At 36.0% G+C, this 16,837-nt stretch overlaps 2 protein-coding genes across 2 annotated transcripts in view; one reads left to right on the top strand and one right to left on the bottom strand.

The window, feature by feature from the left end:
• Positions 1 to 616: 616 nt before the first annotated feature.
• On the bottom strand, positions 617 to 9,628 carry ap2s1 (adaptor related protein complex 2 subunit sigma 1). The gene is made up of 5 exons (XM_026282751.1): positions 9,470 to 9,628; positions 8,814 to 8,963; positions 8,526 to 8,639; positions 3,243 to 3,302; positions 617 to 1,677 (listed from the first exon to the last, which is right to left on the bottom strand). Exons 1-5 carry the CDS (start codon positions 9,470 to 9,472, stop codon positions 1,576 to 1,578), a joined length of 429 nt encoding a protein of 142 aa, XP_026138536.1. The 5' UTR covers positions 9,473 to 9,628; the 3' UTR covers positions 617 to 1,575.
• Positions 9,629 to 11,606: 1,978 nt separating this feature from the next.
• Positions 11,607 to 16,837, top strand: part of arhgap35a (Rho GTPase activating protein 35a) — a 74,282-nt gene continuing 69,051 nt past the window's right edge. The window contains exon 1 of the mRNA XM_026282748.1: positions 11,607 to 12,275. The gene's annotated coding sequence lies outside the window, so the exon portion shown is untranslated. The remainder of the gene's footprint in view (positions 12,276 to 16,837) is intronic.

The raw sequence follows: 16,837 nt of genomic DNA, 5'->3' as shown, positions 1-16,837 counted from the left end.
CAGTGGTGTCTGTTTTGTGTGGGAGTGTGTGACTGTGAGCTGTAACTGCAAGTTGCTCTTTCACTTTTTTGTTCTTTGACAATTTTTTAGTATCCAGTTACATATATTTCTATAGTGACAGATGCAGAAAACGTGACATTCACAAGAGATTGAAATGCTCCCAACCCTGAACATGTAACCATTTAAAGAGGCGATGATTTCATGTTCATATGATGCGAGTTTTACTCAAACAGGATTTCTGTATGAAAAAAAGCAAGCAAACACCAATACATTTTTTTGGTTACTAAGTTTTTGGTATTGGTTATTATTAAGCAATACAACCTTTATGTAATTAAATAGTATGTTTACCTGAAATATTTCTACATTTTAATTTGAATCATACATTTTAGTTATTATACTTACAAATATTATTATATGGTACATATTCATGCATTAATCTAATATCAGTTTCACAATAACCCGTTGACCAAGACCAAAAATATATCACTACAAACTAGTGACCTCGTCAAATACGTGCATGATCGTCAGTATCCGGCAGATGGCGCTATAGTACATGAAAAAAAAATGCTTTCACTGATCGGTCTTCAACGCAATGACTTTATATGAAATGCACACATTTTAAGTAGTTGTAATATATTTTATTTACCTGCATTGATATATATATACACTGACAGCAACACACGCGAGAGTAACACCACTTACATCATCTTTTACTCTGCAATCTCACGGGGACAAACAGGCAGAAGGGACACATACACACAAAATGAAGACCGAGTCTCATAGTAACTCATTAATCGATCTGTGAGGGAATGATTCGAGGCCGAGCAGTTGCTATAGAGCTCCTGGCGCCACAAAAGAGAAAATTAAAAGTAGACCATCTTTTGTCCTTTTCCCTCTGAGCTCCATTCTTCCACTCAGCCTTGTTCTGTAAAGCGCTCGCTAATCGCTGGCTCGAGTTCTCCATAAAACCAAGACAACAGTCTTTAATGCAATTACAACGAGCAGAAACTGAGTGTTTTAGATGCCTGGAATGACTGGTTAGTTCATAACATTTACATTTTAAAACAGATGCATATATAACGTAGCTATATGTACACGATACAAAAAACAACCTTCACAGATTCTTAACATTTGATTTGAATATTTCATGAACTGAGCTGGATTTATTTGATAAAAGTTGTATATATTAGTGCAGCCCATGGATTTGGGTTCGGAGGATTTTGGCCGGTGTGATGCTGTGATCTGTGTTAGTGTTAATGAATGGGCTTGGAGACACTGAAGTCTACTGTGCTGTAAAATTGCTGAAGTATTCAACTCTGGCTATGCCAAAGAACAATTAGGTCAATAACCAGGGAGGTTTTATAAATGTGAAATGTGTAAAATGTTATAAACTTGCGGATGTGAAAAGAAAGGCAACGTCCTTCATCGTGGACGTGAATTTTAAAGAGAAGGTGAAATGTAAGCGGATGTATTTCAGCAAGAAAAATAATAAGGCTTGGCCGCAGCGGGGGTGGGCGGAGCCTGTGGAAGTGGGCGGGGCCTGTAGTAATGGTGGTTGATTGATTGACAGGCTCGTTACTCTAAAGACTGCAGCATGAGGAGCTGCTTGAGCACCTTCGTCTGGCTGGTCTCTCTGATCTCTCCTGCCAGAAACATCTCGTCCACCACGGTGTACACCTGAAACACCAGCGCAACAGGTTCGTTTTAAAACAGTTCATTCATGAGCGTAACTTATATTTGATATGCAAAACCTCAAAGTTATCAACCTGACCTAAACTTCCTGAAAAAACAGTTTTATACAATCTACACGCCTTCTGTCATCTGAATGATAGTTTAGACTTTTTAGCAAGTAAACAGACTTTTAGCCCACGTCTTTTTGCTGCGAAATCCTTACCCATTTTGAAATATTGTTAGTAATAACCTCATACTTCATGTTCACTTGTCCACAATAAAAACTACAGAGCTTTGGTCATAAACATTAGAATATCATCTTATTATGACTTACTCTTAGTTATATGCTTAAACTACGTAAATAGCCTGTTATACTATTATAAGGACTGCACTCATTTAAATGACAAGCAATCAGAATTTCATGCTTTTTTTGGTGATATTAATATCAGTGACTGCATCAAACTGTATTTTTCTTCTCAGTTTGATTCTCTGAATAAAAATTGTGCTTTTGTCCCACTTACAGTAAATAAGATGTCCATATTGTACCCGAAGCCATAAAAGCCTGATGTATCTTATTATATTTGTACATATTTTGTTTAAAGTTTCAATAAATTGTTCCATTTCAAAAAATCTGATATTTCTGACTTATTTCATAAAGTAGATTTTCCAGGGTTAACACCGATCAAATCTCATCAGCGCGGCTTTGGTGTGGGCCGAGGTGGGATCAGAAATCAAATGCAATTCACTTGTTTTTCTATAATTACTCCTGGTTTTCCTTCCTCTCTCTCGTGCTGAATGGATCTGGATGTTCCTAACTGTATGACTGTTGCCATGGAGCCGCATTGCTGCTGAAACAGAGCTAATTACATCTTTTTCTCTCACTAGATTTAGCTGCTGTGCTCTTTCAGCTCTTCTCAATGCTCCTCTAACTGACAAACTGCAAGGATAGATGCAAGCATGCATTTACCTTTACAATAACACCTCTGATTGGTTTAGCCAAGTCTTACTGAATCATGTCAGTGCATTTTTGTGTTTTGTTTTGGAAGAAATAAATACTTTTATTTATCAAGAACACATTACATTGATAAAATGTGCCAATAAACAAAATTAATAATAATAATTATAAAAATAAGATTTATATAAAAAAATAAATGCTGTACTTTCTTAACTTTATATTCATCCAATAATCCTGAAAATGTCCTATCATGGTTTCCACATTGATGATGATAATTAATATTTCTTGAGTAGCAAATCAGTTTATCAGTATGATTTCTGAAGGATCATGTGACACTGAAGACTGGAGGAATGATGCTGAAAATACAGCTTTGCATCACAGGAATAAATTGTATTTTAAAGTATATAAAAATTTTAAGTTGCAATAATATTTCACAAAATGACAGGGTTTTCTGTATTTTTTGATCAAATAAATATAGCTTTGAGGAGCACAACATTGATAAAAAAATATAAAAAATCTTACCGATCTTAAACTTTTGAATGGTAGTGTGATAGAGATAGATATACATATATACACACACACACAATTTTTTCACCGTGTTCAATTCTCCACTTACCTTGTAGAAATTGAAGACCAGATCTAATTCACACACATTGTGGAAATACTCATTCAAAACCTGTGAAAAAAAGAAAAAAATACAGATCAGTTCCAATGAATTCAACATCTTCTCAGGATAAACTTAACCACAGCAGTCGATCGTTCTCCTCAAAAAGTAGCAGCAGAATCAGTGACGGGTAGCTGTTGAGCATTTGTTAGTGTTGAATCCAGTGTTATTCAGAATAGAGAGTGAAGTGAAGCTGAAGTGATGGGGGAGTCGTTTACAGTGAGGGTCAGAGGAAGTCCTCGAATCCATGTCACCATGTTCATGAACTCCTGGCTGCTGGACATGTCATTACTCTCTCAGACACCAACAGAAACACTGTTCCTTCACTCCTTTATTTACCTGGTGAGAGCTAATCATCCGTTTCATTAAAAGGAATTTAGATTGGAATCGTTAAGGGTAAGACTGAACATTACACTTACATTCATTAAGAACAATATATTCAGTATCAGTTTGTTGACAATTTAAAATTACATAATGCCAGTGATTTTAATGCAGTGACGTAACAAACCCACGTAAACCCCCGCCCCGGGAACACACAACAAAGGGGGCGGGGCCATGTTCTGCTGCTTTAGAGAAGAGGACTAGAAAACAAGAGGTGCACGTAAAAATCTGTTCATATATGAATCGCGATTCTGTCTTCCAACAATTCTACTGGATTCACAAAGCAGCGGTTCTCAATCCTTTTCCTCGGGTCGCCCTGCCCTGCATCTCTCTCTCTCTCAGATTATCAGCTCAGCGCCAACGATGAACTGTTCCAATTATACACTTATTTTCACATGGTTATTATCAGCCACGTCAAACATGGTGAGTGTGTGTTCGTTGTACTGTATTAAAGCATTGACTAGAATAAAACCATCTATTAAGTGCTAACAGAAGCAGTAGCATTTACAAACAACAGCCTATCTAAAAGTATGACACAACAACAAGCAAAAAACGCAGCATTAAGAGCCATGCTTTAACATGTTCTGCGCGATCCTCTTCACTAATATCCACCAAAATTACCCGGAACAATTGTAACTGGAACTTTTATTTTCCCAGGAACTATCCCCCGCCCCAGACCTGTTGCTTTCTGTGTTTCCACCATGGTCAAAAGTACGGTGAAGATAAGCAAAACGTCTGGTGACGTAGGTCTGTGCGCATTTCTCAAAGTACCGTATTTTTCGGACTACAAGTCGCATCAGTCCAAAAATACCTCATGAGGAAAAAAAACATATATAAGTCGCACTGGACTATAAGTCGCATTTATTTAGAACAATGCTTTATGTTTTCAAGGAGGCTACAGGAGCACGGAGCAGCATAGAGCGCCCTCTCGCGGCTGTAGACGGTAATGTTTTCTCTTGGTTCATTTCTCTTGGTTCATGTCAAATTTATTTTGATAAATAAGTCCCACCTGACTATAAGTCGCAGGACCAGCCAAACTATTAAAAAAATATATAGTCTAAAATACGGTACACAAATTTCAGACTTGCATCCTCTGTAGTTTCGACTATATGAGTTCGACTCAGAAGTGTGATCTCCCGCGAACGGGACGACGCAAGTCCAGTAATTCTGCAAACAGCAGCGTACTTGATAACATCCGTCAGCTCGCCTTGGCTACTACTATTTTCCTCACAGTATATTTTCAATCCAATCCACTTTTATTTCTATAGCACATTTTACAAACACAAAGTTTCCAAAGTGCTGCACAAAAGATTCAAAGCAATTGAAATATATAGAATACAAAAGATAAAAATAATAAATACCACAAAGGACCAAAAAACTCATATGCAGTTAAAAGCCAAAGAATAAAAATTAGTCTTTAGACGAGCCGTAAAACACTCAACTGTAGAGGCAATTCGTACATGGAGGGGCAGAGCGTTCCATAGTTTAGGCCCAACCACAGAAAATGCCCTGTCCCCCCGAGTTTTAAGTCTTGACTTAGGGACTGCAAGCTGTAGGTGGCCCTCTGACCTCAGTGTCTGCTGGGGCCAGTCCATTTACAGCTTTAAAAACAAACAATAAAATCTTAAAATCAATCCTAAAACGAACAGGAAGCCAGTGCAATGAGGCAAGAATTGGAGTTATATGAGCTCACTTTTTGGTTCCTGTTAAAAGATGTGCTGCTGAATTTTGGACTAACTGTAAGCGTGAAAGTGCGTTTTGATATATGCGTTTACTCTTTTTATTTTCATTGTAACATGTTAATGGTTTATAATTAAACCATTAACTATAACTAAACCGGAGATTTGAGTTTGCAGACTACATTCTCGCCTGAAATACTTTAAAAATTACATTTCATGACACTAACAGTAATATTTTGAAAATGATCCGAATAAATGGTGGTTGAAATCACAGTGCTGCGTGAATTCAACCAATCAGCATGTTTAGTGCCTAAGTCCCGCCCCCGAAAGTTCCGGAACTTTGAAAAAGTACCACCTCGTCAGCAGGGACTTTCTGAGGGGCATTTTTTTACCCAGAACTTTATTTAGTTCCTGGTTCCTGCGGTGGAAACACACCGAGTACCAGAACAAAGTCCTGGGTAAAGTTCCAGTGGTGGAAACGCGGCTATAAATAAAATTATTCTCCCTTGTTTCCATTTAATAGAAATAAAGCATGGAAAACATGCTTGATTGCTCTAATTTTTTTTTTTTATTTTTTTTTTTACATTAAGCATTTTGAATCTGCTTAATAACTGTGACTGTTTGGTCAAAATGATTCTTCTTATTGAAGGTCGGGAGTGAATTACTCTTAATCCAATCTTACAGTATTTCTTTTAATGAATAAGAGCTTATGCTGATATTTGAGGAAGAACAAGCAGCCAATCACTTTTAAAAACCAATGCAAAGCACATTTATCATGCTGAACATTAAAGACCTTCATTAAAGTTAATCTCCTGACGACGTTTTAAAGCTAACAGCCCACACTTCCCTTAAGAGTCTGCATATCTCATTTTGATTAACGATTAATAAAAGTGCATTTAAGAGAGGTTTTTAATTATGGATTCTGCGCAGCGTAATCAATTTATTACTCAGGAAGCATGATGATTACACCATTTAGCTGCTCAACTGAATGCAGAACACATTAGATGTTATTTTGTGGGAGATGAATATATACACACACACACACACAAGTGGTCCGAAGGTCCGCATGTGCAACCAAAATAAAAAATGTGCTGTAGAAAAGTTGACAGTGCATTTGCGTATAGACATGTTTTTCAGCTGTTAATGCACTATTACCAGTTTAGATGGACAAGCTGTACTGCATAAGATTTCTATTCAAATTGAAAGCACAAATCTAGGCTACTCACTGCCGTTTTTAAAGCACAATGCGGCAGTTCTAAACCTGGAAGCGCATATACTTACTTGCCGGCAGCCTGCCAAAATAAAAGCCTGATGACTTTAAGGTTGAAAATAATACAATTCATAAAAAAAAAAAAAAAAGAAATATATTATTTTTATATAATATTTTCATTTTATTTTTAAGTTTACTATAAAATAACTGTATTTGTATTTAATTCTCCTTTTTTATTTTAAAATATAATATTACCACACTTTATTTTATAAAACTAAAAGTGCAATAATATTATCACTATTATTGTCACTTGCATAGAAATTTGAAACACGTTACATATGTATATATCAGTGGTTCCCAACCTGTTTCACCTCGCGGCCCACACAAACAAACACAAATGTTTGCGCGGCCCACTGCAAAAAAACGTAACTGACCCTGCTATTGTTGGGTTAATAAATTAGTAGTGTTGTCAAAAGACCCGGTACTTCGGTACCAAGTCGGTACTAAAATGTTTTAAATGTGACGGTACCAGGTTTCTTTAAGTACCGGTGGTACCGAGGTCCCGTTCAAACCCGGTTCAGCGCTATGATTTCCGCGAAGCAGAAAACGAGGACGGAATCTCAAAATCCAGTCATGAAAATGAAACTTACATTTTAATATGGTCAGTCATGGAATTTGTCAAAGTTAGCATAAATTAATCAAATCAAATCTCCATATGGACCAGTATCTGTAAATGTTAAGCCGTAAATGTTGCTTGAAATATGAATCCGTGTTCTGCGCGTCTCTATGTGAATTAATGAATGGCAGAAACAAGCGGGTTTGTTTACTACATAGACTGAAGCGCATGACACTTGCATTAATTTCAGCGTCTGAGCTTCAGAGTTCTCTCTCCATCCAGCGATCTAAACTTTTCAGTTCATCTCAATGGACGCACTGCGCACCTGCATTTGATGCTCTGTAAACTCTGTGTGAAGGCGCACGACTCCGCTTTACTGATAGCACCGTCGCTTTATTGATAGCACTGTTTCTCGCACATGCAAAGAGAGAGAACGAGAGTCTTACCACGCTGAATCGGCACGCTATATGTAAACTATTCTTTGTTGTCTTCTGTCAAAATAATGGAGTTCATTTAGAATTATTCATATTCATTTTTGAACAAGCAGAAGACATACCGGTTTCTCCAGTAGTGGGCGGAGCTAATGCGCAAATGGCAATTTCATTGGCTTGTATATACATTAGTGTGATAGTAGAATTAGTAGTAGTAGTAGTATTTTTTAATAATAATTAATATGATCTATTACTATTTTTTCACAGAAACCCTCAATGACCAAAAATATCTTAAGCATCATCAGCAGTCTTAAGTTCAGTTAAAATGACAAATATGCATTCATTAGGCCTAAAAGTTAATTTTTACATAAAGGCATTGTGCTAGAAATATTACTATTACTTTTTTTAAAGAAATAAATCACAATATTTCTTCCATGTTTTAATTTTAATAGCAAATCCCATGTTTACCAAAAATAATATGTTTAAATTTCATAAATTAAAAGACAAATTAAATTTAGGTGAAACTTGTTTACTGTTTTTCATAATTATATAACTTGTAGAAAAACTTTAAACACAATTGTAAATAAGTATAAAGAATGGCATTGGTTTTATTTTTAGAGCTAAACAGTTTTTTTTTTTTTTTTTATTAGCATATTTTTGTGTCTTGCTTTGGTACCAAAATTGGTACAGAGAACCGTGGATTTTCACTGGTATCGGTACCGAATACTGAAATTTTGGTACTGTGACAACACTATAACTTAGTACTCAGAAGCTTAGTACTCCTTAGCAATTTCTGGTGTGCGGACTCATTGTTTACCAAGTGAAGTAATGCTACATTTATCCAAACATGCAAACTCATCTCTAATCTAATTTCTATTTTTGGGTGAACTATTTGTTTAAAGCTAGCTCCTCATTTACCTCAACAAAGTTGTGAATAGCTTCCAGGTAAGCCAGATTATTGTCCGTCACATCCACACAGATGCAAAAGTACAGGCCCGCGTACCGCCTGTAAATGATCTTGAAGTTTCTGAACTGCAGAAGAAAATAATGTTAAACATGCAAGACACCACCATTTGTAATTTACAGGATAAGACCTTTAAAACAACAATGTATGCGTGTAATCATATTTTTACCAATCCTATAAGAATTATACTCATATTTTAAAAATGAAAAGTGAGTAAAACTGTTAAAAAGTGAGTGTTGTACCTCTACAAAGTTGGTGTGCTTGGCATCACGGACTGTCACTACAGCATGAACCTCTTCAATCAGCTTCTGCTTCTCATCATCATCAAACTGCATGTACCACTTGGCCAGCCGGGTCTTCCCGGCCCGGTTCTGGATCAGGATGAAGCGGATCTGCTCGAGAACAACAGAAGGAAAGTTTAGACTGATTTCTCAGAAATCATCAAATATCATCCAGAGGACATGCTTTTATGTATGAATAATGGCATCGAATTGAACTAATATAATATGAATACGTATAATATAAAAGTATGCCATTATAAATGTATTGTGTAAAGTATTATTATTTAAATGTAAATACATTATTGATATGCAACAGAAATTATACAGAGCTTCCATAAGATAACTAACGTTAGGTTAGCCATGAGCATTTAGCTTTATTCATTCAGCGTTATTTCTATTCTGACGCGAGAGAGAATAATGAAAGTCCGATTATTATTATTTTTTTCTCTACTGGATACTATGTTCAACACTAAATGTCAATATAGTTTAATATGACTTTGTGTCGTGTTGTTATAATTGACAAATTTCACACAAGCCTGTTAGCAGAGAAAAAAAAGACAGTCGAATTAACTCAAAATAAATAATTGTAACAAGCAAAAATTGGCATGTACACTTACCATTATGCTTGGTATTTATCGTTCACGGTGGCCTGAGTTATTTCAATCAATGTTTAATGGATTTAAATACGAAATACAGCAGCAGCCTCAGACTGGGTTAGGTTCTGTAGCCGCCCGCTATCTTCACCCGACAGGATGCGAGCAGAGGCCGTTGGCGCTAGGAATGATGGGTAATGTAGTTTTCTAAGCTAGCTGATAACATACAAGGGTATCAGGAGAATGTACCGTTTCGTACTACAATTACAATCTTACACCGGGGTTGAACTGTCAAGGATAGCACATGACTTAAATTTTTTTTTTTTAATAACAGATGTTTGATATGGCTGTTGCTTTATGTTAGTTTATAAATTAATATATATTTATCATAAAAACTAAATAATTAATGGAAGACCTGCAAATCGTATGACATATATATATATATATATATATATATATATATATATATATATATATATATATATATATATATATATATATATATATTATTATTATTATATATAATTTTTTCAGTTCTTTCAAAAATGTATTTACAATAATGTTACTTATTATTATGTTACTTATTATTAGGGTTTTGTTATTACTTTTTATGTAAGAAGAAGAGTTTTACCTATAATAAGTTATAATAAAATTATAATACTATAATTTTTTGTGAGGCTCATTCCAGAAGTTTATCTATACATAATACACAAACACGCATCATATCCTTTCACACGTTTCTTGCCATATTTCTGGATACATCTTATAAAATGGAGAATCAGATCTGTGTTACATCACCACATCTCTGTTCTGTAATTCATCTTTTTTAAGGGTAGTAAGTTTGTCTACTGCAGAACACTGTCCAGATAACAAGGGTCTCTGCTCATAGTCAGAAGGGGGTTGGGGCTCTGATTGTTCAGAGATTGCACAACTGTGAGAGCGAAGAATGTGGTGGCATTTGGGACGTAGAAATATTTCAGCTGCAGTCCAGAGGTGGGAGCAGAGACCTTCGCAGTTTCTACACTTCACCAAAAGCACTGTGTGGAAGGCCGCTGTTTTTTTTTTTTTTAATGGTGTCATGATAAATACTATGATTAACTGCAAATCACTTCATTTAGCTTTTGTTTCTGTAATATTAAAACCACACTGCATATATAGTTTTGTAGGACTACTTATAGCTAAAAACAGAAAGCATGAGAACTTTTATTAAACTTTTACCCCAAAGACTCTCTCTGGTTGAACTCACAATATGATGGTGAGAACGTAAGAACTGAACAGAAACACAGTAACAGAAATTGGAGGCAACAATAGTTTAAAGCTGAGGGAAAATTATGTTGGGGCAAGTTGTCACAATGGACCCTGCCATTAAATAGCATATTTTTGACTTTTCATCAAATTTTAAACAGTAAAACAATTTAATGTGTCCAACCATGTGACAACCAACATTATTTTAGTATATATATATATATATATATATATACACACACACACATATATATATATATATATAATTTTTTTAACCATTCATTATCTTTGATATGTTTGTCATTTTATTTTTTTATTTTCCTTAAAATTTTTACTAGTTTTTATTTAATATATGTTATATTTTATTTACTGTTATTACTTTTAGTGCTTCAACTTAAACATTCTTTTTTACATTTCCTTAGTGTTTTCATGTAATATTTCATTTTGTTTTATTTCAGCTTTATTTCCTTTAACATTTTTAGTTTAGTTTTATTAAATTATAATTACTATGGTGAAATAACTTTATGATTTATTTACTTTTATGAAAAATACCCTTGTCCTGGGAACCTTTCAGCTAAAAACCAACCAACTAAATTAATTTAAATAAATAAATCAATAAAATAAATCAATAAAATAAACCGAAAGAAAACCTTTTCTAATTATTTGATTTCATCTTTTATTTGATTTATTATTTACATTTGGAGGCTGACTGCCTGGACTTGTACAGTTCTGAGATTGAGCCCTTGTGGCAACACTCCCATCCTCTCCTCTGTGGAGAATGTTTGTTACTGACTAGCATCTTATTTGTTTTCATAAGAAAAAGCAACAATTATAACACCAGTCCTAATTCCACTCTGATAACAGCATATTTAGTTATGTATGCTGGCGTTATAATAATAATAACCGTGTGTGAGCTCGCGTGTGTGTGTGCGGTAATTGTGTCCATGCGCGAGACTACAGAGGAGGGAGGAGAGACCGAAAACGGGAGAAGGGCCGCCATTATTGGGAAGCCGAAAAAACACATTAACGCACACATTCACACGCGCTCCGTCACTGAATCTCGTCTTAATGCTGGGAGAAGTCTTTTTCTTTCCGCTGGAGACTCGCGCTGTTCCGCGCAGACCGCGTGCCGACGGCGGAAATGTGTGATAAACATATGGACAACTCGAGATGTTTTGGACACAACAAAGGAAATTATAAGTGCTCAAAAACAACGTGGTGAACCCAAGGGAAGACACAACGATACAAGGCTGTTTTTCCCTCTCTGTCCTTCAACGCCCCCTTCCTTTCCATTAAGAAACAGTGATCTGATATTCCTGTCTGGGTTTTCCTCGATGCTTTTTTGTCTTTTGTGCTGCGTTCGGGAAGAGAACCACAGACCAGATTGTTGAAAACTTTCAGAATACAATCAGTCACTGAAAGAAGAGATTGCATTGCGATCGGACAGCCGCAGAAGCGAAACGCCGATGTTTATGGGACTACTGCTGGACTAGTATTATTGTTATTCCTCATCTTGATGAATTTCTGAGCCGGTTACTGCTGCAGATAAAGGAGTCCAAGAGAAGAGAGAGCAAGGCATGCTGTGGTATGCGCCAGTCTTTTTTCTTTTCCTTCATCTACATTTCCCAATTCGGGGATCCTGTAAGGCTATGCAAACTTGAGCTATTTATTGAGAGGAAACTAGAGGAGCGTATGTAGATTTGTTATTCTGTTTAAGTAAAACTGGTTTGCATGTGATATTTTATGATTGGTTTCATATTCCTTCACCTAGATCAGGAGTTTGTTACACCTTTGCCTTTTAACATGCTCTCACATCCGTGCTCAGATACACAGTCTTACAGCTGACAGGCAGTATGTGGCAAATGAAAGGTTCAAGAAGAGTCTTCACACATTTTAAAATAATTTCTGGTAAATTGGTTTATGCCAACCAAAGCCTGTAAAATCATAATCGTTACTGGGTTTTGTGTAAACTGAGATGGGTGAACGATTGTCTGGCATCACACAAATGTAACAGACGCTTTGACTTAGATCTGATACGGTACTTTATATGTATTCAGAATTTGATTATATTCTGTTTATTTAAGACTCATGTTAACATTAGAATACATCACATAACTGGATTACGCCAAAATTCGGGTTAATTAAAAAGTCACTTAATCAGAATATACAACAGAATCTTCAACATCCACAAAAATGTATTTTTTGGAAATATCACTTTTTTTATTTGTAATGGAAATATTAAATTAATTGGTTACTGTCTAGAACGACTACAACAGTAAATGGCCTGTCAAATATTTTTGTAAAAGAATACGCTTGACTTGATTCGGATTATGATGTTTACATTATAAACACCTATTTCAGAATAAAGCACTGACCAAAATAGCCTAGACCTTAATCGGAAAATGCTGTGCATGTATAAGTGTTTGGTTATTATTAATCTTGAGCCTAAGAGAATAGAGTTTGTTTAGGAAGGTTTGACTTTGGTTGAATAAACCTCTAGCTGGTGACGTTCCAAAAACAGCTGGTAGTGACCTACTCCCTGTACATTCACAACAGGCTGGGGAACCGGTTTGAAGCCCATTCCTGACCTATTGCACGGTAGTTCAACATGACCAGAAAAGCATATACTGAACTTTTCATAAAAAGCAGTGCAATGTTATGTTCATTTATGTCCTCTGTATCGCCGTGGGCTGAAGTTGCATCAAATTGAGGAAGATGCAACCCACTCAGACCCCTAGGATTTCAGACTCCAGATGTTACAGTGTTTTGCAGTAGGAACTAGCTTATTATTAGCCTATTAGCCAATATTCAATGCTTAAAGATTATTGGCATGGCTGATATCTGGCTGATTTATCAATGTAGTTTAAGAAGTAGAAGTAGCCGATTCATTTTTTATATTTAAAAAAATTATTATAGTGAATTTGAATTAATATTGTCTAGAATAATGATGCTTGCATTACTTATATTATACATACATCCCAATGCAGATGTCAGAATTACAAAATATCCTATTAATTGACCTGGCTGATGTATTGATATCAGTACACGTGATACGCTTACCAATCCTTTTCAGATTACTGTTTATCGAGCTGTTGTAAATTCCTGCCTAGATTTGATCTGACACAGTCCATGTTGTTGTAATATGTTGTAAATATGTCAGACTGGTGTGTGTGTGCTTGATGACCTCAACATCAGATGTGCAATAGATTAGACTCTGGTCCTTAGCTGAAACCTTTTAGTCGCGTGTTGACTTCCTGTATTCAGGGGAATCAGTTTTGACCCCCTCTTGGCAACGTTATATCAATCGAATCATATTGATATTGCTTCAGGGAAGACGTGATGCAGCTTGGAAGATACACAAGAATATCAGTGAGTGCGCAGGTCAGACGGTGAGGAATTTGTTGACGCTGCTTGATTGAGTAACAATGAGTCGGTATTCCTCAGATAAAGCCATGCAGATGAAAGTTCATCAAACCAGGAATGAACGATAAGGGATGGAATGTCTGTTCAGTCAAACTCTGGGGCCATTCCCCATCCGACTATTGGCAGAAAAACTCATTTCAGTTAATATTTGGCACTTTTACAGGACAGTTAAAGGGATAGTTCACCATAAAATTAAAATGTTGTCATCATTTACTCACAATCATGTCATTCTTTCGTTTGTGTAGCACAAACGGTGGTATTTCAACACACTCCAAATGCCATTCGTAACTGTTTTACGTTTTTACATTTAGTACATCTAATTTGCACGACTGTTTTAAAAAAAAAATATATACATACATTACAAATGACTTTGTACGAAATCAGCATCTCCAAAATAGTGGACTGAATAGTTAGGTTTAGGTTGGATAGTTTGAAATGAAAGCCAGTGGGGTTCAATGATGTTTGGACCCTATCATTCTCTAAAATAGCTTTCTGTGTTTTCTGTCAGGCAGACATACAGGTTTGGATCTAAATTAAAGTGAGTAAATGACAGAATTCTTGGGTGAACTAACCCTTTAAGGTTTTTGTGCCAGATAAATTGCCAAAAAGAGTCAGTAGATGAGACATTCTGTTGTCTGTGAGTAAATCTCACTCATGAGTGCTTATCAGAATTGGCAATTGATTCTCTTTTGGTGGCTTGTTGGAAGTACATTCCTCTAAACGGTGTCCTTGGATGGCATGTGCCTGTATTCCTGTACATGCTTAATTAAGCTCATACTTGTTACACTGGCTTTCTGTTACAAAGCCAGAACTTTAGAGACTCTAGATTTGTTCAAGGGAAGCATGTGTTCTTTCCTATGATCTTTCTTTTCTGAACGCAGACCCCACGACTGAAATGTGAAGAATGCAGGAGGATTCTACGTAATCAAACTCTTCCGGCTTCAAACACAACCGCCATGCTTCTCCTCTCCTTGCATGTGCTCTAAGTAAAGGTTAAAAGTTGAGTCGGTTAATGGTTTTACAGTGAGCGTTTTTTTTTTTAAAGGGAAAGATCAACCAAAAGTATAATTCTGTCATTTACTCACCTTTATATCGTTCCAAATGGTTCCTTTATGGTTAGGCTACATACTTTGATTGAATGGAAAAGAGCAGCCTGGAAATTCTTCTTTAACTGCTTTGCTGGAGACGGGAATGTTTGGAAAAACACGAGTGTGATAACGATGACCGAATTGTAATTTTTGGGAGTTTCCCCCATGACTGCTTTGGAATTCAGTGCAGAATCTCAAGTGATTTGTTGTTGTGTATTGTCTCCAAAACTTAAAACAGGTAGACAGAAGGCAGAGAGATGAGATTGCAATCTTTTGTAGGAGCAGCTTTGCTTTCCCAGAAATTCACAAACAATTTTGAGACAGCCGATGGAAACACTTGATAAACGTCATGTGCTTAAGAGAGTTTAATCTCTCATTCCTCAGCCTGTTCACCTTATCTCGCATATATATTTCAGCTAACCTGAGCCTGTCACCGTCTATGCAGTCCAGTCCAGGCATCGTATGTGCTATTTTGGAGCCGCAGCAGTAGATTTGGCCATAATAAGCATGAAATTGACTCATTTGTACTTGGTATTAGTATTAATAGGGACATTTGCTGGACAAGCACATCTTCTAAATGCTTTCCACCTTTGCTAATATATGTGTGATTTGCACGAACAGAAGCGTCTGTGATCTATCTAAGCCCTTTTGCTGTGCCTACAGTGCTAGCCACTGTTCATCTGCCAAATGTCTGGCCCATAAGACCTGTCCACTTGCCAAACATTGCAGAAAGGGTGATTGGTAATTTAATCCTTCTCATTTATTTTTCCAGTTCCATTTTCTCTTTGAATTCAGCATGTCACGACTGAATAATTAGTTGTGCTTGCTAAGGCAAGCATCACTATTGCTCATACTCATAGGGTTGGGATTTAAACAAACCTTTAGCCTAAGCAATCACCCTGAAACAATGTTGGGTGTATAGTTTTGCTACAAATAGCAGAGATCCGTTTCTCAGTAGTAGCATTGATAGTCCTGAAATAATGTAGGTTTTTAGTGGTAGACCTATTTTAGTAATTATTAGGCCTAAGTATTTAAACATTTAGTGTGACATTTTTCATTTTATCAAGCAATATTTAATAAATCAAGTGCATTTTTTTTTCTGTCAGCTGTTAGTAAATGGAACTAGTCCTGTCTGATTTGAGAATGAATCATTTTTTCTTTGTCAGTTCTTTTCAATAAATAAATTTGTTGATTTCACATTAATGAACAACACAAAGTTTACATGTAGAAAGTTACTTTTGCCATGTCTAGGTACTTTAAGTCAAGTCAAAGTTTCTTTAAGACAATTCATGTAACTCAGCGGCCATCTTTGAAACGCTTCTCAGGCGTGCAAATGCAGTTCCTATCTCTTTGTATGGGAAACATCAAATTCTCTAAAAATGTTCACCAAGCTAATGATTAAATTTCATATTTGAAATCACCAAGGATTAGGGCTGCACGATGTGTTGTTTAAGCATCGATATCGCGATGTACAAATCCACGATAGTCACATCGCAGGATGTGCGATGTAGGCTGTCGTAGTTGATCCGTTATTCAATGGGTCTCATTCATGAAACACGAGCAGAACTAATTTTTGTGTAAATCGTGTGTAAAGTGGTTTTGGCGTAAATTTTCGGATTCATTAAAACGTTCGTAT

The sequence above is a fragment of the Carassius auratus genome, chromosome 15 (assembly GCF_003368295.1).
Source record: "Carassius auratus strain Wakin chromosome 15, ASM336829v1, whole genome shotgun sequence".
Lineage (NCBI taxonomy): Eukaryota > Metazoa > Chordata > Actinopteri > Cypriniformes > Cyprinidae > Carassius > Carassius auratus.
Note: the sequence above shows the minus strand (reverse complement) of the source record. Positions and strands in the feature narration are given on the sequence as shown.

Coding starts and splice junctions, on each gene's coding strand:
- ap2s1 (XM_026282751.1), bottom strand. Junction 8,640..8,813: donor AGCACACCAACTTTGTAGAG/GTACAACACTCA, acceptor TTTCTTCTGCAG/TTCAGAAACTTCAAGATCAT. Junction 1,678..3,242: donor TGGTCTTCAATTTCTACAAG/GTAAGTGGAGAA, acceptor CTGGTGTTTCAG/GTGTACACCGTGGTGGACGA.